The following is a 25,546-nucleotide window of genomic DNA, read 5'->3' as shown; positions in this document are numbered from 1 at the left end:
GAAAACATCCGAAGTGAAACGCCGAAAGAAGTCCTTCGGATGTCTGACGAGTACATTTTTGGGACCTTCACAGGACTGCAATAGGACGTTACTATTTTTATTTTTTCCTTGGCCAGGACCCAATATAACCTCGTGTCCTTTTCAAAAGTGTCGCTACTGGTGACGCATGACTGACCAAACTACCAGAAGCAGAAGCAGTGCCTCATAGCCGCAACAGAACCAGCTTCAGCTTCTGGCATTTCGGCCAATTGCATATGGCCGAGAGCAATGCTATAGTAAAAACGACACGAAGTTAGAACACAGGCCTGGATTATGCTGCACAGTGATTTAAAACACAAAGCTTTGGCTAAAATAGTTTTATTCAAATATATGGGGCATGCTGATGATCAGGCCGAATGCTGATTCACAGCTGAATTTTATTTTTAATAACAGCACATGAAACAGAACAATTCACATAAAGGAAGCACTAACACAGCTTTAACAGCTCATCTCAGGCATTTCTCGTTATTGAGAGCAAGGTCATGGATGGTGTGCACGTAGACCTTCCTTCGCAGTGTGTGTAATAGGCTTCATTAATTTTGTTTACCTTGTCTGGTTAGTATTAGCCAAAATTATCACGTTTTCAAACTTGAAGCAGTAGGATTCCAATACAATAAGTAGCCAAGCCAACCCCAGATGCAGAGTTGCAAAATAGAGAGATGCAAAATAACTATACGGCTAAAACAGCAGGTATATACATATAAGTCATGTAAGGTCTAAACAGGCTTCGGGATGATTATCTTGGTCAGAACAAAAAATATTAATTGCACTGCAAAGGGCATGACATTAAAACAAAAAGTAGCGGCATACTGTAAGGCATAAATATTACATGACTGTCTTATAAATAATGAACGCAACAAAACAAATATGCCACTCAGTGCCTCACTGGTCATATGGTGCTCGGCTGCTGACCCAAAAGACGCAGGTTCGATCCCAGCCGTGGCAGTCCCATTTCGAAGGAGGCGAGAAGTTGAGAGGCCAGTGTACTGTGCGATGTCAGTGCATGCTAGAGGACCCCAGGTAGTCGAAATTATCTGGAGCCCTCCACTATGGCATCCCTTATAGCGTGGGTCGCTTTGGGATGTAAAACGCCAAAAAACCAAACTAAAAACACAAATGCAACTTTTTTTACTGAAACAATACAAGCATACGCAGCAGAGGTGAAAAAATCTCGATCACACTGCACGTAGCATAGCTAAAATGAGTCAAATTATGTGACTGCAATAAGGTATAGGAACTTATTTATTTAGAATAATCAATGTTCTTAAAACACAAATGACCCTTTCTTGCTATAACAGTAATACAACCCAACTACACAGATTAGAGATTAAAATATTAACATAAGCACTATCTGTCAGGATCAAATTTCAGCAAGCAGGCAACTAGAGACAAAAGCAGGTATATAGCTGTGCATAAGTAGTAGGTGGCCTTCAAGGCAATTAGCCGACATAAACAACAACAACAAGGCAAGATAAACATTTCAGTCAAGCTGCATGTCGAATGACTAAAATAAGAAATGTTGTCTGACTGCTACAAGGTACAGGAACTATGCTTGTCTCACTCAAAACATTAAAGATTATTAAATCACAAATGAGCCTTTTTTTGCTATAACAGCAATACATGCACACAGATCAGAGGTTAAAATATTGACACAAGCACTACCATTCAGACTCACATTTCAGCAAGCACAGGACTAGAAAGAAAAAGCACGTATAAGTGTGCATAAGGAGTAGATGGGCTTTAAGGCAACTAGCACGGCCAGAAGAAAAAAATCTAAAACACGCTGCATATAGTATGATATTAACATTAACAAGTTATAAGACCGCTACAAGCCACAGGAACTATGGTCGTCTCTTACATAGACGATAAAAGTCATTAAAATCCACATATCCTCTTTTTTTGCTGGAACAGCAATGCAAACGCACTATGGGGGTGAAAAATAACTCTAGTAGTAGGAGTCAGGAACAAATTTACACAAGCATAGTGGGACTAGAGACCAAAACAGCAAGTATAGCTCGATACAAGCAAATTTCAGATGGGCAACAAAATGCCCAGCTTGGTCAGAGAAAAAAAAAATTGTTCATGCACAAAGCATCGCGTTTCTAGACACTTAAGTAAACTACAACTGCTAGGTATCAATAAAGTGACACGTTTTCAAGATATTGCTTGGCTTCTCATTCTAGGCAGTCTTCTTTTCGGTTCTGCTATAGCGTCATCGAAAAGAAGAGTCATGTATACATATAAAGCAGAAATCCTGCCACCTGGGCCAATGCTGAAATAGGCTGCCTTGCTGGAAGGAAGACAAAAAAGACCCAATACATATAGACACTTCTTTCAGTTCACCTTTTTTTAAATCACTGACTGCATTTGAAAAAAAAAAAAACTTGCAGCACAATATACAAATTGCAGCACCTTCACATGGTGTTGGCACCAAATGGTACTTGCGACAAGGAATTAATCCTTGCACAAGTAAATGTACATACTTTCAGGAGTAAAACCACCACAAACAGACGGCCAAGTAAAGAGAGGTGCGTGAGGACTTAGCAGGCTACGAATACCCAAGTTAACTTAAAGATACATTTCATGATTCTACCTAACTACACAGGCTGATATGCAGAAGTTTTCACAGTATCTATTGAAATAATCTACTGAATTCTGTGCTCTCTCAAAATCAATCACCTCTCAGCACAGTGTCACAGGAAAAATATCAACAGTTTCGAATGAAAAATCCTCGACCCAAGATGTTAATATCAACAAAAAATGTAGCACACTAGCAACACACTCACCATTCAGTTTTGCTCAGGAGCACAGCTTTGTTCGCCAGTTTTCTTGCGCATTACCCGTTCAGTTGCATGCTGAAACAATGACATGGCTGCCTTTTCGATTTCTTTCAGCGTAGTTTGCTGTGCCCGAGTTGAGGTCTGCTGGTCGGTTAGGCAACCTATATACGAATGAGAGTATATATGTTATGTATTTTTTATAAAAAGATATATCTCACCTCTAAAAATTTTTGTACCCGAACTTTACTGCATTTCCTTAATTTTGAACCAGCAGGCAAAGGGCATGGGCTTGAGTAACAAAGGATGGCATATTTCAACACATCTTATTACCAATTCCATTGCTGGACCAAGCCTTCTGTGCAGGCAGTATGAAAACAATCCCAAATGCACGCTATGAAAGCTGTAATTCTAGCTTGTTCCAACCTGTGGTAACATTCATGGCACTGCAGCAATGAGTCAATGAACCAGATGACAACAAAAATCCATGTGGCTAGTTGTGAAGTGCGTGAATGTGCAGATTGAAAATAAACAAAGAAAATTTGGCATTTTTTTTTCGAAGCAATATCACTGGTCTTGACGCAATCCTACCAAGACCTACAAATTCAATTATAAACACTTAATGTAGATATTGATTCTGTGATCTGATTTATATTCGAAGTCTTAAAGGGATATAGACATAGTGTTTTGGGGTGTTCATTTTTCTGCTTTTAATGAGACGTAAAAGCCCACTAATCATGGAAATGAGCTTAAATATCTAGTCCACAGTGTGAACAGTTAAACTGTTTAATATGAGTACTTTTGGTCTCTGTCAGGTAAATGCCAGTGCTGGAGTCCATGCCAGTGCTGAGTGGGCAAGGGAGCAGCCATTGCGCCAGCATGGCTAACACGCATCTGTTCTTCGCACCCCAGGCGTTCCTGTCCCTGGCGACGTGTTGCCTGCTTGCTTCGCAGCCAGTCACACTTCATGAAGCTGGCTGTCTACCCGATGCCGATGCGACCGATCGCTGTTGCCACGCATGCGCCTACATCGCGGAACAATCTCCTGTCATCGTACCAGATATCAGGCTCTTCGCTACCACAGCGACACCGCAGCAGCCTGAACACTTAAAGGCCCTGCAGCCCGTCACCATCTTCAGTGGGCAAGGGAGCAGCCATTGCGCCAGCATGGCTAACACGCATCTGTTCTTCGCACCCCAGGCGTTCCTGTCCCTGGCGACGTGTTGCCTGCTTGCTTCGCAGCCAGTCACACTTCATGAAGCTGGCTGTCTACCCGATGCCGATGCGACCGATCGCTGTTGCCACGCATGCGCCTACATCGCGGAACAATCTCCTGTCATCGTACCAGATATCAGGCTCTTCGCTACCACAGCGACACCGCAGCAGCCTGAACACTTAAAGGTCCTGCAGCCCGTCACCATCTTCAGTGGGCAAGGGAGCAGCCATTGCGCCAGCATGGCTAACACGCATCTGTTCTTCGCACCCCAGGTGTGTAACCGGCACTCTCTTTTCGTTAAGAAAAACGATAACAGATTCCTTATTTCGCTCCCTTGCCCAAGGGTGATCTGTGCTGTTGCCCGCGATTGCTTTGACTCTGCATATATGTTGCTATGCTGCGGCGACGTCGAGTCCAACCCTGGTCCCAACACACGTACCGCCTCTGCCTCTAATGATCCGGAACACGATTCTCAGCAAATGAATGAGATAATTAAATTACTTAAAGGCATTGACAAAAAAACGTCTGAACTCACGACTGGCCAAACTAAACTGAGTGCAGACGTTAACACAATCAAATCAAGCCAGGCAGTCCTCGAAACTAAGTTGGTTGACGTGTTCAACCGTTTGGAACTGATTGAAAGCAGATGCAAAACTCTGGAAACCCTAGAACTCGACGTCGCCGCAACTCAAGATACTGTCGAACAGCTGACTTCGCGACAGTATGAATTACAGGCTCGTATAGATGACCTTGAAGACCGTTCACGACGGAACAATTTAATCTTACGCGGTATACCCGACGCACGTGAAACCTGGGAACAGACTGAACAAAAAATTATCACTGCATTTTCAACTTCTTTAGGCACTGATTTTGATCAACCGGTCATTGAGCGCGCCCACAGGATAGGTACGTTTTCACATCAGAAATGTCGGCCTGTAGTTATCCGGTTCGGCTCATTTAAAGACCGTGGCAGAATACTAGCATGTCGAGCTAAACTTAAAACCAACAACATTTCTGTATCAGAGGATTTTTCGCCAGCAACCCGTAACGCGCGCCAGCAACTTACTAATTTCGCTAAAAGCCTGCCTCAGTCGCCAAAGTTCCAGCTTCGTTACAACAAACTCTACGTTAACAATAAGTGCTACATGTACGACAGCGTGACAAACAACATCGAACTGATAAAGGAATTTCCCACCGAAGTACCCGAAGAGGACACACCGCGGTCGCCTTCATCAAATGCCCAAAACACCGAAAACGCCCTGTAGCATCACGAGAGGGGACGTGGGCAGTCGTCGCCTTCACCACGCACATCTGTTCTTTTCGCTAACGTAAGAAGTATCGTAAACAAACGTGACGCATTTCATTCCGTAGCTGACACGTGTAACGCAGGTATTATTGCACTTACTGAAACATGGCTTCATTCTAACATTCGTAACACCGAAATTTTCCACAACTCATCCCGATACACTTTTTATCGCTGCGACCGCACGTCACGTCACGGTGGTGGCGTATTACTTGCCATTTGTAAAACACTCCGGTCTTACGCTATTAACATCACAACAGATCTCGAGATTGTCTGGGCATGCGTGGAACTTGGACACTCAAAAATTGTTTTCGGGGTATGCTACCGTCCTCCCAGTCACTCTGCTAACTTCCTCGATGATCTGCACGATGCCATAAATGCTGTTTGCACACGACACCCCCTGGCGCCTGTTTTCTTACTTGGCGACTTCAATCTTCCTAACATATCTTGGTCTTTTGATACCCCAGTTCAGAACCCTTCTTCTAACTTAAGCACCGATTTCTTAAACCTTTGTTCCACTTTTTCCTTTTCCCAACTAGTCTCTCAACCGACAAGAATTACTAATACCACTGCAAACACGCTGGACTTAATACTGACTACCCATCCCGATATGGCCTCAGAAATCACTTACTTACCTGGTCTCAGCGACCATCTATCGCTCTCATTTGACATTTGCATCGTTACTCCCCCAGCTGAGAAGATTTCTAAACATATCCGCGACTATAAAAAAGCTGATTTTCAGGCCATTAACAGGGAACTCGCCGAATTTCTCGATTATTATTGCAACGGGTTTGATGACCGCTCTGTCGATACTAACTGGAATCTATTCGTTACCAAAGTTAAAGAACTAACAGATACATACATACCATTACGGACAATCTGTTCCCACTCGAGAGCCCCGTGGTACAACTCCTATCTTAAACGACTGTCCAATCGAAAAAAACGTTTTTACAGAGTTGCGAAAAGGTCTGGTAGTAACGCAAAATGGGAGGCGTACCGCGAAGCTAATGACGTTTACGTAACTGCACTTAAAAGCTCAAAAAATAATTTTCTTCACAATACACTTCCTAGCATTCTTTCCACTGATCCCAAAAAGTTCTGGCGCATTGTCAACCCCAGCCACAGCGATACCATTAACTTATTAGACGAGAACGGCCTTGCCATCCCAGATACAGAATGCCCAGCGGTACTGAACTCCACATTCTGTAATAACTTTGTTCATTGTACTAACACCATTTTTCCACAAGCGCAGACTTACAACTACATAACTATGGATCCCATTTGCATCGAAGCTTGCGGTATTGAGAAGATTATTGAATCCCTTAAACCATGCTCCAGTCCAGGTACTGACTTAATCAACGCGAAATTTCTTAAGGGTTCTCAAACTTACTGTTCATTGCTGCTTTGCAAGATATTTCAACAGTCCCTCGACACCGGTGCTCTGCCTGCTGACTGGACGGTCGGGAAGGTGGTCCCAATCCATAAATCAGGTAACAAGAATTCACCCCTTAACTACCGTCCCATATCTTTGACAAGTATTCCATGTAAAGTATTGGAGCACATATTATACACAGGTATCGCGAACTTCCTGGAGTCAAATTCATTTTTTACAGACATGCAGCACGGTTTTCGTAAGCGACTGTCTTGCGAAACTCAGCATCATTTACGCATAAACTTCATCTCATCCTTGATCGCCGCTCAACAGCTGACTGCGTCTTCCTCGACTTCGCAAAAGCCTTCGAAAAGGTATGCCACAAATTACTACTTTTTAAGCTAAGCAAACTAAACCTTGATCCGAGGCTTTTTTCCTGGCTCGAATATTTCCTTTGCAACCGCACTCAGTTCGTAACTGCTAACAATGCCACCTCTCCATCAACCCCCGTCCATTCTGGAGTGCCACAGGGATCCGTCTTAGGCCCTCTTTTATTTCTTATTTACATTAATGACCTACCTTCTTGCGTAACCTCTAACATACACTTATTCGCTGATGACTGCGTAATTTTTCGCGAAATTAACGACACTAACGACGTATGCGCTCTACAGAATGATCTATCTGCTATATCTGCATGGTGCAACTTATGGTTAATGCAACTTAATTCTTCTAAATGCAAAGTTTTACGTGTCTCCCGCACATCATCTACTACAGGTGCATATTGTCTAAATAATACCATACTGGAGACCGTCACGTCATATCGCTACCTCGGAGTTCATATATCTTCCACTCTAAATTGGTCGCTCCATATTAACGTCATAATTAACAACGCTAACAGCATGCTAGGCTACCTACGCCGGAATTTCTCCAATTCCCCTACCTCCCTAAAACTCATGTTATATAAAACCCTTGTCCGTAGTAAACTAGAATACGCATCTGCAATTTGGGACCCCAGTTACGCAAATTCAATTAATGCACTCGAGCTTGTACAAAATAACGCCTCCCGTTTCATCCTACTTAACTTCAATCGTACTGCAAGTGTCACCTCCATGAAAAATACGCTCAACCTCCCACCCTTAGCCTCCCGTCGAAAATTTTCACGGTTATGTTTATTTCATAAAATTTTTTACAACTGTCCCAATCTACGCGATGAATTGATATCTCCTCCGTCTTTCATCTCTCCACGGCTAGATCACGTTCACAAGGTCGGTATAACGTCGCACGAAACAAAAGCTTGTTCTCAGTCGTTCATTCCCCGTACATCAGCAGATTGGAACCACCTTCCCGGATCGACAGCCTGCATTCAAGACACCCTGCGCTTCCGTAACAGTTTAGCTAACGTTGTATACTAAGGCTCACAACAAATGTACTTATCATTTTCCATTTCCTTTGTTTACTTTAGTTTCCTTTATTTGTTCTCTTACCTTGCACTTACATATTATGCTTACTTCTTTTACTGAATTGTATAACCAGGAACATGACGCTTGTATGTTGAATTTTTGTTTTTGTTCACTTTCTGTAATTTGTAACCACTCCCCTCTGAAATGCCTTTGGCCCTGAGGGTATCAATAATAAATAAATAAATAAATAAATAAATGGCATCATGTGATGGCATGGTTAGGACTTACCCCATGTTTTGCTAGTGACTCTGCCAACCAGTCCAAATATAGATGATTGATGCCATCATTGGCTAACAGCTCCTCTGTCAATGATTTTTGGCATGTGGAATCGGTGAATTTTTGGAATAGTAAAACCCTTTGTGCCCAGGACACAGATCGGATCCCTTATTTGAGTTTAAAATTTTATATCTGTGCTCCTTTAAGATTTGAAATAGCTTCCTCCAAATAATACTTACTACACATGATTTTGCATATATTCAGCTCACAGAGCCTGTTCTTCCCTTGGTGCCATACCAGCTGTAGCTAGGAGCCAGTTCAGATGTTAGAATACTTCGCAGAATGCGAGATGTCTTTTCTCTTGCAGTGTCTCCATCTTGCACAGTCATGTGATTTCTCTAGATCAAAACAGAATTAGGTTCGAAATCAGACCAAGAAAATAAAATCAGGATTTCTCAAGTTAACAGTGGGGAACTCTATTGCTATAGTCAGTTTTTACCATACTGAAGGGCCGCCGCGGTGGCTCAGTGGCTATGGTGCTCGGCTGCTGACCCAAAAGACGCGGGTTCGATCCCGGCCGCGGCGGCTGGAATTTCTTTGGAGGAGAAATTCTAGAGGCCCGTGTACTGTGCGATGTCAGTGCACGTTAAAGAACCCCAGGTGGTCGAAATTTCCGGAGCCCTCCACTACGGCGTCTCTCATAGCCTTAGTCGCTTTGGGACGTTAAACCACATAAACCAACCAAACCAACCATACTGAAGGCAGCTGGCATGCTGTTGTGAAGTATCTCTAGGTGGTACAATTAAACATGCACATGCCCTCCATTATAAGTCCTCCATATGACACAGGGGCAGATTTGGCCCTTGCCAACAAAAAATTCATATGTAAAAACATGCATGACCTCATTTTTTGGATGAAAAACGCCCAAACAATACATATAGTTCAAATGAAATTGCAATAGTTCTCTTCAATACTATATATACCTAGGTTACAAACCAATCAAAGAAAATCTGTGCGCATGCAACAGTTATAAACAGAATACAAAATTAAAACAACCCCGCCCCGGCTCAGTGGTTACTGCGCTCGGCTGCTGTCCCGAAAGATGAGGGTTCGATCCACGCCGCGGCGGCCGAATTTCGTTGGAGGTGAAATTCTAGAGGCCCGTGTACTGTGCGATGTCAGTGCCCGTTAAAGAACCCCAGGTGGTAGAAATTTCCGAAGCCCTTCACTACGGCGTCCCTCAGAGCCTGAGTTGCTTTGGGACGTTCAACCCGAACAAACCAATAAACCAAATCAAAATTAAAACAGGAACTTTAGGCGCACATTCAGTCGAATGTTGAAGGCACGGAACATGCGACGAGCTAGGATCTAGTTGTTCTTGCGGCTTTGCAGCAGCACACGGATCAGATTAATAAGGGTCGTATGCAACACCATCGCCAGCAGCCGACGCTATTAACTCGATATCACGACGTGCCTCTCGGCGTGCACGCCTGTAAGCAGTACTCCTCGACACCGTAGCCATTATGCTGTCACCAGATTAATATACTGGCCCCCAGTAAGCTTCTGCTCATGTTGAGCCAGCATCAGTGACACTGAACTTTAATACCACCGCTAAAATTACTTCAAAAGCTAGAAATCACGCTACACGGCTCACACACCAGGCAAGGACTACCGACTGCCACTTACTTTCACTTGCCGCATGTGCCATCCGTGTTTCCCGCCGCTGGAAAAAAATACACTCGTTACGCAACTAACATACAGTAGGAACGTCAATAATTACCTGAAATTTTGGTCCAAAAAACGGAAAACGGGCTAATACACGCCTCAATCCACCAAGCTAAGCAAATATAACTTGCATTCCATACTTGCATTGTTTCAGTGCGATGGTGCGATGACGATGGTGGTGTCATTGAGCTAATGAGCAAAGAGGCTTTTTATGCAACATACACCTAAGACAAAAATAAAACTGTGATCCTAAATAAAATAAAAAGTAACTGCAAAAAAAGATGTGTGTTATTAATTTTTATGATTACTGCTTTAAGAGCACGAACAGGTGGCCAGTTGTTTTTGCTGTGGTGTCACTGCCGTCGTCAGTGGCTGTTATGGTCGGAAGGCGGGAATTACAGTTGGCGTCAAGGTGGTTATAGCGCCGTGTTGTCTGTTTTTCTGTGTCCTCGTCTCTTTGCGCTACGTTTATTAACCTTTCAAGGTGGTTATGTTGTGAGCTTGGAGGAGAAGATTGTGAAAGCACACCCTCGATAGCTATAACAAAACGGGAATTAGACTATATGAGCCAGGTTCAGATATGTCGCCCTGCCCTAATTTCGAAGTTTTAAAGTTTAGGGTTTCTGTATTCAGCTAATGGCCCTTTTGGAATTGCTTATTTTCGTCCTGCTTTTAACGTTTTTTTTTGGCTCTTTCAAAAAATAAGTACTGGGTTATGTATTACTTTGTGACACCTTGTGCTTATACATCGCATGGATTATTGTTTACTTGTTCCAAACAGCTGTATCAAGCGCGCTAGCCAAAGACGTCGGAAAAGGACAGTGGAGAGTGCCACTCGAGCGCTCATGAGAAGTGTATGGCCATCTGCACGATTCAGACCCTATGAATATAAACACTTCCTTATAACATCCGATCTGCGACTGTTTTCGGCATGATCCCACCGCGGCTTTTATACGGACGTCATGACCGTATAACGTTCGAGCCGCGACTGTTTCCGGGATAATCCCAGTGCGGTCTTCATACGGATGTCCCAGGGACGTCCTGTTAGGGATGTGGGACGTGCGTACATTTTTGGGACCTCCTACGGATGTTTGGTGTTGTCTGGGTGGTTTCCTTCTCATTCGTATTGCAACGTATCATTGTAGCGTCCGTTCGTTAGCGCAAGGCCGCAGAAAAGGGGTGTTATCATTTTTGTTCGTGACGCGAGAAGCGACCGGACTAATCTAGATTGTTCGCAGCCATGAACAGCTGCATCTACGTGTTTCTTACTCTAGATGATCTCGACCTGTTATCTCAAAGTTTCCTTGCCGGCTTTAAATTGAACGATGCTGCGAGCAGCGGGCACTCGTAGTTCGACGACTGACGAGCACGTTTGTTGCTTACGCCGCCGCCGAGTGATTCAGTTCTTTTCCGGGCGCAAGTCAGCCCAAATAAAGAGCTTCGTTTCCAAGTCTTGTTGGTGTCTTCCTGACCGCTGGACTGTCGTCACTACAACGTGACATGTGGTGGAGGTGCTGGCTAACCTTCCATGTTCCGGACACCCCCTACAAGTCGTGACGCCAGCCGTCTGAGTCATTCACCGCAGGACCTGAGTCCAGTCCACCGCGCAAGCCGACGTCTGCTAGGTGATGCACCTGAGTTCGGGACTCTGCCGGACCCTCCCCGGAAGCGAAAGCCAGTAGCAACGTCCACCATGAGCTTGCCCCAGACGACGACTGCAATCATTTTTCACCAGCCCAGGGTGCCACCAACCTTCGACGCTACGCCTGGTACTGACCCGGAAGAATGGCTGGAAGAGTTCGACCGTGTGGCTATCTTCAACAACTGGGACGATGCCACTAAACTTAGGTACGTCTTCTTCGCCTTGGAGGGACCAGCAAGAATCTGGTTTGAGAATGAGGAAGCTAGCTTGACGAACTGGGAAACCTTCAAGGAGAAGCTTCTCAAGACCTTCACAAACGTCGTGCGAAAGGAGAGAGCCCAGCAGCTCCTTCAGTCTCGCATACAACACCCAAACGAGACCGTTGTGGTCTACACCGAGGAGATGAAGCGTCTCTTCCGGCGGACCGACGCAAACATGAAGGAAGAAGAGAAGGTGAAGTTGCTTATCCCAGTAAACCATAAAACATACCATAGACATCAGCAAGATATTTACGCTGGACATTAGACACCTCCATTAGACATCCATATTAGTACCGTTTACGAAAAATCTACGTACCTACAACATGAAAATTGGGGTCCAGTTCACGTTGTAGGTACGTACTGCAGACATCACGCTCTACATTTATCAGATATTTGTGAACATGTAAGTACGCCCAGTCTACGCAGCCTAGACGTCTATATAAAGAGAATATGACTATACATAGATCAATATCCAGGTGAAAATTTCTAACTGGTTCCAGTCCTACTGTTTTAAGAGACACATTTCCAGACTGGAACCAGCTGCAATACGAGATGCAGCTGACACCTGTTACAATTCCAGATGGAACGGAGACCTACTGCATCCCAGCCACAGACTTCCCTATGGAGTCGTCGGGACGTCCAAGCACTCCAGCTAGCTCAAATACAGATGAGTAAGCGAGTACATGGCCATCATGGGAGCCCAAAACACTGCAGATGACTTCCTAGTGCGTCAGTATTTTATTGCGCTCGGCTCTTTCACTGAATCTTCTCGTTGAGCATAATCGTCAGGTTAACAGCTGCGGTGGCATCAATACTCTTCTGCCGAGCCCAATAAGCCAAGGTTGCTGCAAAAGAAAGCATAACTGTTCACTTTTACAGGTGACAAGAGAATGGCACAGCAACCACAACAAACAAACCAAGTAATTTACGCGACTTTTACCGACGCAAGTCTATGAAGCGTCAAAGGTTGTCCTTGCAGCACTAAAAGGCAGTCGTGCTGAGCGGAGTGCTTGCACACGCACTTCGGCACACCATCCGAACGCATGCCCACATTTCGGTAGTAGAGGCCAGTTGCATACATCACCAGCCTTTATTTCAATACACAGCGAGTTTGGCAAAACAGCCAAACGAGTGAGCGTAAAAATATAACGTGCCGATAAATGCGTTAGAATTTTTTCATTACGAACGCAAAAATAGCATAAAATACACTTCAATGAGTAAACTGAGACTGAGTACGCACCAAGAAAGGTCACGATCCCAGCCGGTGAAAACGACTTGTAGTCCTAATTCGTACTGACGGGTCCACTTCGCCGAGTAGTAAAAGCAAGCAAACTGTCTTCCTTCAGCTCCATCAAAGAAAGAACGGTTGAAAAATCTCGCCAGCAATAATAAGGGAATAATTAATTCTGTGTCGAGGTTCTTCAAACACAATGTTCCCACGGAACACGATAGAAATCGCACACGCCCTGCGCTCTACCACTGCCGCCATGGCTGAACCTAGCCTCGTGCGGATGTGCGAAATTGTCACATATTTTGTATCGTCTCTTTTTTTTACTTAGTAGCAGGCTTGCTGTGGCACGAAAAATAAGTTAATTATTTTTAAATTGTAGCATATTACTTTTTTCACAGCTGCAATCGCCATGCGCAGTTTGCGCTATTATTGATAAAATACGATACGAACTACAACGCGATGGCGGCTTAGACCGCTTAGACAATTCACCGCACTTTCCCCGCCGCCGCCCGCGCATGATGCATGAAGGCAAGATAACCAATTATCGTTAGGGTAACGGGCTGGATTCAGGGAGAATGCAAGCACAGCAGAGAGGATCAGGGCAGGTGGGCAGATGGGGTTCGGAAGTTTGCTGGGATAAGGGGGCCGCCGCTGGCACAGGGTTAACTGGAGAAATTTTTGGCCTGCACTGGACATGATTACAGTGTTGACATGATGATAAAAAGCGGGACTCAAGAAGTTTATTCTCAAGAAATATGAGGTCACACATTCAGCTACACAAATGCCTAAGCTTTCCTCAGTTCAATATTCCAATAGTTGGTTATCATTGCTAGCGCGATTAGCAGATTTAAGACATTTGTGAAAAAAAATAACTCCCAAAAATTGAACTGAACCAATTCTTGTACTTTAAATAGTTGGATAAGTTGAATAAAACATGCTTAATCAGAAAAAATGTTTATTATATAGTCCTGGCTGCTAAATAACAAAAAAGTTTTTTAGTGTGTCCTCACTTTTCAGTGTGGTTGAGATAGCTTGCAGGCTGTGAATGTAAGAATAGTAATGAAGTAACAATGCGAATCCTGACCAAAGTGACTGGCATTTCAAACGAACTGCGTACAGTTGAGTCAGAAACCCGATGCGTGTGCATTCAGATTTGTCTTTACTACTTCCCGCATTTTTCTTCTTTCTAGGTAGGATAATGTTGCCGTGAAGCGAGCACGAAAAAACACAAAAACACAGGCAGCGCTGGTCTTGCCTCCAATTTGTAGTCAACAGCGATTTCCACCTTTAAATGCAGTAAGGCAACACGAAATATCGAACGATTGAAAAATATGGAATTCTTAAATTATATATCTCACTTACACACCGAGAACGTGACAAGTAATATCTACGAGGAGTCTAGGTTAAGGCAGATATAATGTCGTGGGTACGTCTCCAGCTTTTCCACGAAAAAAGGTTGGTAGATAAGACGTCTGAGAGATTTTGGTTTGGTACTTGGACGTTCAGACTTAATCTGGACATCTATGGGAGGTTTGTGGTTTGCTGGGATGCGAGGAGTTAAAGAACAACTCTTAGTGGAACCCACCCAAAACCGTCGCGGAATTCGTCGAAGAGGCATCCACCATGGAAAAAACACTTCATGCCAGAGCCCGCCAGTATGACCGCCAGCAGCGCTTTTTGTCAGCATGCTGCATGGACACCGCTAACATCGATAACCTGCGGGAGGTTATACGTGAAATTGTGCGAGAAGAGCTCCGACGATTGCTGCCAACAGGAACGCAGCCGCAGCTCACTTCGCTCACCGACGTCATCCGGGACGAGGTGCAACAGGCCTTGGGTGTGACGCCGACCACCACGCAGCCTCTGGAGCCTCCAGCCATGACTTACGCCGCAGCAGTGCGCCGTCCCGCACCTCGACGACGGGACCCAAGCTCCTATCGCCCTCAGCCAGCTGCGCTGGACCGCCGCCCTATCGCCCCAACCCGACCGTCCTACGAGCGTCGCACAGGGCCGAGGAAATGCGACGAGTGGAGAACACCCGACCAGCGCCGCCCTCTATGCTTCAACTGCGGTGAAGCCGGTCACGTCCTCCGGCACTGCCCATAGAGAAGACTGGGCATCCGAGGGTTCTCTTACGACGCTCCACGACCCCGACCCGGCCAGCGACCAGCCGAAATCGAGGAGTTTTTGGATCAGGAAGGATGCTCATCGCCGAGCCGCCTATCACGTTCCCCATCGCCATCTTCACCGCGCTTTGTAAGGTTACGCGATGCGTGGACGCTCCCCCAGCCCCCGAAGGTTAAACTGAATAAAACAGCCTCTGGAGATGAGGTTGCTTCTGAGCGCAAGAACAAAGGTCCTCCATCGACGAAAACGCAAGACCATGCCTCAACTACGACGACAACACCGACGACGACGACGCGGCCAGACTTGAACCTTATACCACCGCCCAGAGAAGTAACGTCGGAATACGCCCGCCGCAGTCTCACTGCCCTACGAAGCCGAGATCGTACACCGAAGACAACGTGCAATACGAAAACGCGAACAAGTGACCTTGAAGTTATGGTCAACGATCACGCGGTTACTGCCTTGGTGGACACCGGAGCTGACTACTCCGTCATGAGTGGTCCGCTCGCTGTCCGACTCAGGAAGGTAACAACTTGGGATGGCCTGCTGATCCGCACCGCAGGTGGCAACCTGATTACGCCGCCAGGACGCTGCACCGCGAGAGTCACTGTAAACGGGAGAACCTATGCGACAACCTTCCTGATCCTACAGCAGTGCTCGCGAGACGTGATTTTGGGAATGGACCTCCTAAATGAACATCGAGCGATCATCGATCTTCGATCTAAGTCGATCAAGCTTTCCGCGGACAAAGCCATACCTGTTGCGACGAGCGCGACTGATCACGTTGCCTTAAACGTCCTCGACGAAGCATTGAGCGTGCCGCCCCGATCAAGTGTCCTCGCTTGCATAGGTACTGGAGACATCGAAAATGCCGAAGGCGTCATCGAGGGGAACACCCAGTTACTCCTGGATCAAGGGTTGGGCGTCGCAAGGGGAGTCACCGAAATCCGACATGGCCAAGCCCAGGTGTTGCTAACCAACTTCACCGAAGAATACCGGCATCTAAACAAAGGTGCGATGGTCGCTTTCCTCGACGAGCTCGCAGACATCAGAGACATATTTGCCCTACCCGACCAACCCGTAGAACCATCTGACCAAGGCCATCAACCAACGTTTGATATCAAACGAGCATTACCACGGAGCAGACAAGACCAAATACGCAGTCTTCTTCAAAAGTACAGCGATTGCTTCTCATCAGCATCGAATGTGCGACGAACCCGGCTTGCTAAGCACCGCATTGTCACAGACGAACACGCCCGACCACTGCGACAGAGCCCCTACCGCGTATCACCGCTAGAACGCCAAGCTATCCGCAAGCAAGGTGAGGAAATGCTTCGTGACGACGTCATCCAGCCATCGAGGAGCCCCTGGGCAGCACCAGTCGTCCTAGTGAAAAAGAAAGACGGCACCCTTCGCTTTTGCGTCGATTACCGCCGTCTGAACAGCATTACGAAGAAGGATGTCTACCCCCTCCTCCGCATCGACGATACATTGGACCGGCTGTGCAACGCAAAGTACTTCTCATCGATGTACTTGAAGAGCGGCTACTGGCAAACTGAAGTCGACGAAAGAGATCGCGAGAAGACTGCGTTCATCACACCAGACGGACTCTTCGAGTTCAAGGTAATGCCATTCGGCCTCTGCTCTGCCCCAGCGACCTTCCAGCGAGTAATGGATACGGTGCTCGCAGGCTTGAAGTGGCAAATTTGTCTAGTCTACTTAGATGACGTTGTTGTCTTCTCCTCAAGCTTTGAAGACCATCTAAGAAGGCTTCAGATAGTGCTGGGAACAATCAAGTCTTCAGGACTAACACTGAAACCAGAGAAGTGCCACTTCGCCTACAAGGAGCTGCTGTTCCTTGGTCACGTCGTAAGCACGGATGGAGTTCGCCCAGACCCTCAGAAGACGGCTGCGATCGCAGAGTTTCCACAGCCTAATGACAAGAAAGCTATACGCATATTAAAAGAGTACAAAACTGAGCTAGTTGGTTCATACTTCTTGGTGGGAACAGCCGAAATAACAAAACGCAGACACAGAAAGGAACACACAGAACGTAGACACACAGAACGTTTCAAGTAATGCATAAAGAAAAACATCTACTTAGAAAGACGAGAAAGCGCAATGCGATAGAGGTGCTGACATCAGTGCTTAAACAATCTTTGCACAGATGGTTTGCGGCTAGTGCCTCAAAATAAATTCCGCGTAAAGTGTCTGCTATTCATTCCAGTATTTTAACTAAAGAAAAAATGTGGACTGATGAATGGAAGCTTATTGCTGCTAGTTGATTCCAGTCGCGATTCTTTAAACTCCGCCATAAGTGGCGGCGACTATGGGTCTCTTTTCGTGACGTCACGGGAGGAGCACTCAGGCCTTGTCAAAATTCCCAGCACGCGCCGCGACGGGTGTCGAAAAGTGGCATGAACCTCCATGCTCCTGGCCTGGTGCTGGCTCGCTCCCCCTCGCGAGCCGACTGAAAAAAATGTCAAGCCGTGAACAAGAGATGGTTGGGGAGCTGCAAGGATTCCAAGAAAATTTAGGGGAGGCTGAAAGAGCTTCAAGACATGAAGAAAAGAGTCCCCGCTCTGACGCGTGCGCGAGCGCCCGTGCGCAGGTGCCGATATTTGACATGCACAGATATCTGCGCCCCGCTCGCGCGTCGCGCATCCGCAGACAGGCTCCAGCGTAGGCGCTTCGCGTGTACGCCTCGGAAGAGTCCATCGAGGTGAGGCTTAAGGTTGTTTCAGGCTGCTTACATTTCACTTAATTTCATTAATTGTTCTTTCGAGCTCCTTGAACGCGCTAGTCGCTTTGTACACTAGTCCGCTTTTCCCTGTCTCGCAAGGCCCCGTCTTGGCTCTCTCCAGTCTCCGACTGTGCCTTTGAATGGGGAACTCGGGGGGCGGGTGACCGGAAGGGCAGGAAGGTAGTAGCGAAGCTGCTTCTCTTCCTAGAATTCTCCTAGAAGTTTTTTCTTTGTCAGCGTTCAAGCAGGAGGAAAAAAGCACGCGCTGTGCAGATTTGCAACACTACAAAGCATGTGCAAAACTGGCCTTTTTCAAAAGAAACCGCGCTACGCGCAGCTACACAATGTGAGGGGTAACCGGTCTACCCGGTTATGGCCCGGTCAATTGTCGGTAGTCGGAGGGAAAGGGCTCTTTTAAGTGGAACCTGCAGTGCGCCCTTGCGAAGCTGTGTGCGTCACCGTCTGTTTTTGAGTTCACTTGAGATCCCCGTGTTGTCGTCGGCAGAGACCTCTTTTTTATTTCTTGTTTTTGCGGTTTCCTTTTTCTTCGCTTCTTCAGTTCTTCACGTTTTTGTTTACCGTGCCATTTCCAACACAGCAAGAGTGCAGTGGCTAGAGTTGTAGCAAGAGCAGCGATGTTGGTGCACGGCTCATCTTGACTGGTCGGTGCAAGGAGCAGCAGTTGCTAGTGGCGCTGTTAAGGAAGGCATTGGTGGCGCCACGTACCCTTCACTGTCGGTCTGTTGCACAGAGCTAGAAGCCGGACTCTGCAGTGTGCTACGCACTTTCCTGCCGGGCGAGCAATTTCCGGTTATACCCGTTGTTGCATCCACTTGTTTTCCCTTTGAAATCATGGTCCAGCGCCACACTTGTGCGTTTTGAGGAAGAAGACACTTTTGACGTCGTTAAAATGACCTGCGCCAAGCATGCATGGGATGATGAGCCATCGGAAGGATCCAGGGTACAAGTGAGCGGGAAATACCAAGGTTTCTGTGAACCTGCAATCGTCAATATTTCAGGTAAGCCTGAACAACCATTTACTGTTTTTCCCGTATTGCTTTGTTGTTTACCTTTGTCAATGCTGTCGGCAGTTTTCGTTGATAGGGCTATAAATTAAGTTAAATGGTATCATAATGCATGATTTATTTGTAAACTGGGCTATGTGTAGTCGGAGAGTAATCTCTCATTTTTCAGTAGCGAATTTTTTACCGCCACCGAGTTGCGTTCCTGCCAGCGGTAGTTCAAGTACATGATATGAATTGTGTAACGCAAAAAACATAGACTAACCTCGCTAAGCATATTGCGGGGCTAGTTAGGGATGTATTTTCTAAGTAACGAGACGTAGACAACAACCTGTCATGGATTCTGTCATATGCACGTATCAGGAACTGAACCCTTTTCATTGTCGTAATAGTGCTAATTCTATTTTAACACGGCATCAGCATTGCGGCGTTCTGCGTATCTAATTAGGTTACAATGGCCTCATTACATTTGCCACAAGGCTTGCGCTCTACAGCTAAGCAGGAGCAGTGGAATGAGGAGCTGGTACGCGTTTTATTTCGGGTGGTTAGTGCGAAAGAACGTGTTTCAGAAACAATTGGCGTATACCTGTTTCCGTTCGCGGTTGTGCCAGGAAACTTTAATGGTAAAGCCCGAAAAAAAAAGCATGAGACTAAGCTTTTAAAGGGGCACCGCGATGATTTGCTCAGTGCCAGTTAATATCATTAAAAAGATTCATCATGCGTTCCAGAGACCAGAGCAAAAAGAATTATTGAAATCGGAGCATGCAAACGAAAGTTATCCCACTCTGAAAATTCGAAATGAAAAGCTCAGACGAAACCGCATTTCACTCTCCCATTTTACTCACCCAGTACCGAGATTGGGCGCTACCAATCAGAACCGCGCCTAGCGCACACGCAGCGGAAGCGTGCATGCAGTTGTTGCTTTGTCGGGGCTGTAGACAGCCGCGCATTTTGACGGCGTCTTCCCCCCGTGTACGCGACGCCATAGTCAGGGCAGGGGCGACTAATTCCTGACAGGGACGCGCGCGCCGCCGGCAGTGGCGCGCGCGTCGCGCGGCAGTTAGATGCGCAGGGTGCCTATATTTCAGAGCCGCCGCGGTGGCTCAGTGTCTATGGTGCGCGGCTGCTGGCCCGAAAGACGCGGGTTCGATCCCGGCCGCGGCGGCTGAATTTCTTTGGAGGAGAAATTCGAGGCCCGTGTACTGTGCGATGTCAGTGCACGTTAAAGAACCCCAGGTGGTCGAAATTTCCGGAGCCCTCCACTACGGCGTCTCTCATAGCCTCATATAGTTCTGCATGCTTCTTATCGTCGATGCTTTTCTTTCTCGCTCCTTATTTCGCTGAGTTTAGTGCCCACGGCCAGCAACAGCAGTTTTCCGGAGAGCTCCCGCCCCTTCTTGGTCGGCAAGGCCGTTGTGTAGGCTTCGTGGGAGATAATTTAGAGCGATCATGATATAAATCTGCGCACAACTTGTGCACAGGGCCACAGTAGCATAAGTCGAAGAATTATGCACTGAATCCGAGACACCCTACAGTAAAATGCATTATGGGATATTAAAGGTGCCCTGCAACGTACATAAAGCATGGGTTCTTTATTCTTTGCATGCAGAGTAAGGGACATTGTGAGTCCTGAACGCGCAATGAGATCACCGAAATCATAATATTTGATATTTTAATCTTCGCTAGAAATGCTTGTTTCGAGCCGATGGTGTCGCAACGCGGCGGCCATTTGCGGCAACGGAAATGAGGTGGCATACAGATAGGGCGCTGCCTTTCTCATTGGTTGGGCGTCCAGTTTCCACATTGTTCCTTTATACTTGCGAAATGGATCCAAAATACTATGTTTCTGAGTACTGAAAGCTTTTCGCATGCCACGAAAACTAGAAAGAAGCAGGGAAAGCGAACGAAAACTAAGAAGAATACAGCTAGGGGCGACACTTTCCATTTCGCTTCAAACCTTCGTGGCGGCCAGCGCTGTTCAAAAAACGTTGGCTCAGATCAGAAAGCGCGCGCGTCGAGACCGGCCGTGACCATACCAAGACGGCAGCGAAAAAAAAGCCAGTCGACACACCTTGCCCAAAATTGTGAAGAGAAAGGCCGGACAGGAGACGGGAGTCGAGTTTAGGGAGGGGGGGGGGGGCTACCGCTGACAGCCTTACAGTCCGACTAAAAAAAACTTCGCGGAGCTTCCTTTGTCGTTACAGCTCTCGCTGTGTTGCGCGCGCCGTCGCGAAGCAGTTGTGCGCCTCCTTCCCGAGCTCAAAATGGCACATAACAACAGCAGGACACATTGCTGTCTTGTAGGGTGCAATAATACATATAGAAATTCGCCTCGGACAAGGTTTTATGGATTTCCATCGCGACATTGGGAGACGGCCCACCCTTCGCGACGGGCAACACGCGCGCGCGGTTTCTGGTCAAACAATGGTCAAACCCGTGCGGAAGACGCTTACTTGACTCATGCATTACCTCCTAGACAGGTTTTTGACTCATGGCAAATTCAGCAGACTCGGAGGAATACTAATGGTCTGGGAACCCTTCCCTTTTCTTGCACCCACGATTTTCGGTCATTGACTTGGCTGTCAACAATATGTGGGCTCAAAAAGCCACGCCGAAACTCGCCCGCAGTCACACCTGAGGAAGAAGCCCAAATTTTGCGCTGCAAAGAATCGTTTACCTTAGTTTCAGCTATGCGCGGAATCCTTGCTCGCTTCCACTGCGCGTCCAGCGTCTTTTTCGTAAAGGCACGTTTTCAGGGGCAACGGCAACATGCTCCTGATAAATCTTTGCCTCCACGATTGAACGACTGGGTGATAATTTTGTACAATAATCATAAATCCTTATGTCGAAGAATCAGGGCACTTGTACTAAATGCGTAGAAATTAAACAAACCTTGCAATGAAATTCTGCTTTTTGAGTACAAGCTTTCCGCGAGAATCCTGCATGAAATAGCCAGGACACTCCTTTTTTGCAGAATCCCAGTCAAAAAGCTTTATGTTTTCTGCAGGAGTTTCAGTGCGCACAGGCGCTTCGCCGCAGCTCGCATTCCCTTCTGCTTGCAAAAGATCGTTTATTGGACATTTCATATCACCAAAATACTGACGCACTTGTAGCGATAATGGCCTGGCAGTTGCTGAAAAAAGAGAAAAATATGAGTGGCAGATTACGCAATTGGCACATCATTTCAAGGCGTAGTTTTGACAAGGTATTCCACATCGAACACCGGAGGTGCGGCAAACGAGAATGTTATGAAGTCAGGTTTGCGCCGTTCGCTCAGAAACTGGAGTTTTCTAGTTACCTTCAATGCTATGCCGCCTGGCCGTCTTTAAAAGTTCAGGGTAAGCCTTTCTAAATGCAAGAACACCCCAGGCTTGCAGGTGGCTCGTTTTGGAGAGCGTTTCACACCGCACCAAAAACACGGCAACGGCAGCAGCGTGTTTACATTTGCCTGCCTTGCAACTGCAGCTGGCGGCTACACGCTGTCTACAGGAAGATAGCTACATAAAAAAAAATTGAGTGAGTGCAGCGCTGACAGGTATTAGATAGAAATATTTCTTAGCGTTGATTTGATCGTTTTCGGTGGCGCAGTGATGCTTGTCTGCGCAATGCACCGGGGAGCTAGATTCGCTCCCGTCGCACGACACCACTTCTTTCACATTGTGTACATGGCCTGCTTCAAAACGCTTCGTTCCTTTCCTGACGTTCGCTCCTCGAAAGAATTTTTCAGCCTCATGAATGCATAGGTCAAAATCCCGCCTCTACGAACAGCGGCAGCCGCTAGCAGATGCCATCCCATCGCTGTCGCGGGGCGAGCCTTCCTGACAGGGACGAGGAACTGGCCGCGCGGGGGAGCTGAACGCAGCCTCGACGGTGGCGGTGCCTGGCGGGAGGGGACCGCAGCTTCGCAGGAGGGCGCTGCGGACGCCAGTGAAATGCGCCCTCTCCGGCCGGCGCTCCGCATTTTTGTCCGGGCAAACCGTTCACCCCTCCCATTGAGTAGCTGCGCGAGCAGCGCGCTTTCTCCCGAAAAAAAGCGAGTTCTGCACGTACTTTGCACGTGTTGGCCAGCCTGCAAATCTCTTTGTGCAGTCGCGAGCTTTTTTGGCTTTTTCCCCTCGTGCTTGAACGCTGACGAGCTTCAGAGGATTAGCAAAATGTACAGGGGCGCTAGAAAGAAATGCGAACAGCACGGCGCCCACGCGCTGCGTAGTCGGAATTTATCTTTAATGTGTTTTTATCTCGGTAGTAACAAAAAGACGCTAGAGTGGTACATTATTGTATCACGGATGTCTCTAGCGTATTTGTGTTGCGAGCCAAGTATAAGAGTGACGAAAATAAATTCCAACAGCGGAGCGCCTAGGCACCGCGCTGTTCGCATTTCTTTCTGTCGCAGCAGTACACTCTGAGATGTAGGTTAAAAGAAATAGTGGACAGTCATTTTTTTTTCGCTGCGCAAATTTGAAAAAAACTGCTAGTGGATCAGACCCACTCCGTGAAGCAGATGGTTGACGAAAAAGCTGGTACCGTAACGGCGAAATGTGTATCGCAAGTAAATGACGAGATCATTTAAGACATGGAATTGGAGGTAAATACCATTTTTTTGGCGCAGCCATCTTCGCAAGATACTTAATTTCGTTGGGTGGCTGAGCAGTTGGGTGCGTGCAGGTTTGTTGGCCAAATAATAAGGATTTTTTTACGTGTTTCGTTGAATAATAATGGAAATAATTTTTATTTTAACTTAAAATAAAGTGGCCTTAAGGATACATGCGAGGCTGAAGAGACGAAAACACGCACGAAAAGCTCCTACCAGCTGCTTGCTATATACGGTTAAGAGAAAAAATGCTCTAGTTTGGTCAAACGCTACAACGGAGATAAGCGGTTGGTATATTTATTTTAATGCCGATTACAGCGCACGCGCATCCCCAAAACAATTAATTTGCAGAGCCATCGCTCATATGCAAACGCTCATTCATATGCAAGCAAACATTTTGATTATTTTTATTTTTAGAATTTTTTTACATGTACAGCAGCTTCGAAAATTGAGCCAGGCGTCACAAGTCTGAACATTGAGGCGATCACTGACCTTGCCTCACACGCGTCTGCATAACGCCACTAGCTGTTGTTGTCAGCCTCCAAAACAAAAAAATGGCAAAAAAATTAGTTTCGTTAGCGCGAGCTTTACTAAACACTGCATGCTTAGTGAATTAAAGCAAAAACTGCTCAGAATATCACGCGTCCAACATACCAAACGTGTTTAGCAACAGAAAAACGCTTACTTCACCCTGCCCACAGCAGTTATCGAGGCCTGCCGTTTCTCGTTCTCATCCATTTTATACAATTCCGGACAAACACTTTTGAATAGAAAAGAGTGTATGAACGCATTTTTTTTCATATACTGGAAGATTTCACTATAGCAATCTCCCATCGATAGGCTTGCATTTTTTTTCGTATTAACGTTTTTCCTATCGTCAACTGCTCGATAAGAGCAATGAAATTTTTTTAAGACCATTATCTTCAATATTTCTATTACTGTACGTTACAATTTTCTAATATTAATTTTTTCCCCCAAGAATGTAGGACATGTCCAGGAAATCTATAGAATTCCACGGGCAGTCCTTGGCCGTTGATGTTCAGAGAACTACTGTGACAGCCGCTGACACAAGTTTCTCCACTTAGAACGTCGCGGAATTCCAACCATGACTCACAGCGAGCGGCAACACCTCTTTTGTGCGCCCACGAGCAGGACGGCGCGTGCTCACAATGAAAGAGAGGGTGCCAGCTGCGCGAGCAGCACGCGCATACCAGTCGACAGGCTGCTGGCTCCATGCGCTCCGCCGGCGACGTGCCCGGACGGAAACGCCAAAATGACCGGCAGGGGAGAAGTAGCGCTGGTGCAGTGGGAGCAAACTTTAGGTGCGCTTCCAGCCCCGCGGTCCTCCGATTGTTGTCAACCGGACCCCGCTTCCGACGCGTGCGCCAGCGCCCGTGCGCTGGCGCCGATATCTAGCACGGACAGATATCGGCGCCTCGCCGAGGTTCGCTGGATACTCCTGCAGTGCGCATGCGCAGACCGGTTCTGGCGTACGCCAGAGCGCCGACGCTGAGCACGCACGCCCAGCAAGTGCCGTTGGAGTTGGGGCTGCACGCCAAGAGCGCCGACGCTGGGCGCGTACACCCAGGAAGTGTCGTTGGAGTTGGGGCTTAGGAGCAAAGGGCCGATAGCGTTCTGCGCATGCGCAGTAGCGTCCCGCTATTCCCCTATGACCCAAAGCGATAGGGTGACGTTATACTAAAACTCTCTAATGTTAAAGGGGCTGCGAAACACTGCCTGGGGGAATACCGGCTATACTTCAGGTGGGTTCTTTATGTCACACAGATGCTGACTTAAAAAGAATTACAGGAATCGATGCACA

The 25,546-nt window shown here is 46.8% G+C and overlaps 1 protein-coding gene and 1 long non-coding RNA gene across 5 annotated transcripts in view; one reads left to right on the top strand and one right to left on the bottom strand.

The window, feature by feature from the left end:
- Positions 1-341: 341 nt before the first annotated feature.
- LOC149355609 (uncharacterized) lies at positions 342-10,266 on the bottom strand. 4 transcript variants are annotated; one of them, XR_016291547.1, is made up of 5 exons: positions 10,164-10,266; positions 10,070-10,106; positions 8,623-8,781; positions 2,826-2,980; positions 342-2,329 (listed from the first exon to the last, which is right to left on the bottom strand). It is a non-coding gene; the product is annotated as an uncharacterized LOC149355609 (long non-coding RNA). The 4 variants fall into 4 exon arrangements; XR_016291545.1 differs by having other exon boundaries at positions 342-2,980; XR_016291546.1 differs by lacking the exon at positions 10,070-10,106 and having other exon boundaries at positions 342-2,980; positions 10,164-10,252.
- The window catches only part of LOC149355607 (uncharacterized), a 66,840-nt gene continuing 44,469 nt past the window's right edge, over positions 3,176-25,546 (top strand). The window contains exon 1 of the mRNA XM_089583946.1: positions 3,176-4,304. Coding sequence (XP_089440072.1) covers positions 3,636-4,304 — 669 coding nt within the window. The 5' untranslated portion in view covers positions 3,176-3,635. The remainder of the gene's footprint in view (positions 4,305-25,546) is intronic.

This window comes from Amblyomma mixtum, chromosome 3 (genome assembly GCF_055824585.1).
Source record: "Amblyomma mixtum isolate Tamu chromosome 3, ASM5582458v1, whole genome shotgun sequence".
NCBI lineage: Eukaryota > Metazoa > Arthropoda > Arachnida > Ixodida > Ixodidae > Amblyomma > Amblyomma mixtum.
The sequence above is the reverse complement of the archived record's forward strand: the minus strand, read 5'-3'. Positions and strand labels throughout refer to the sequence as shown.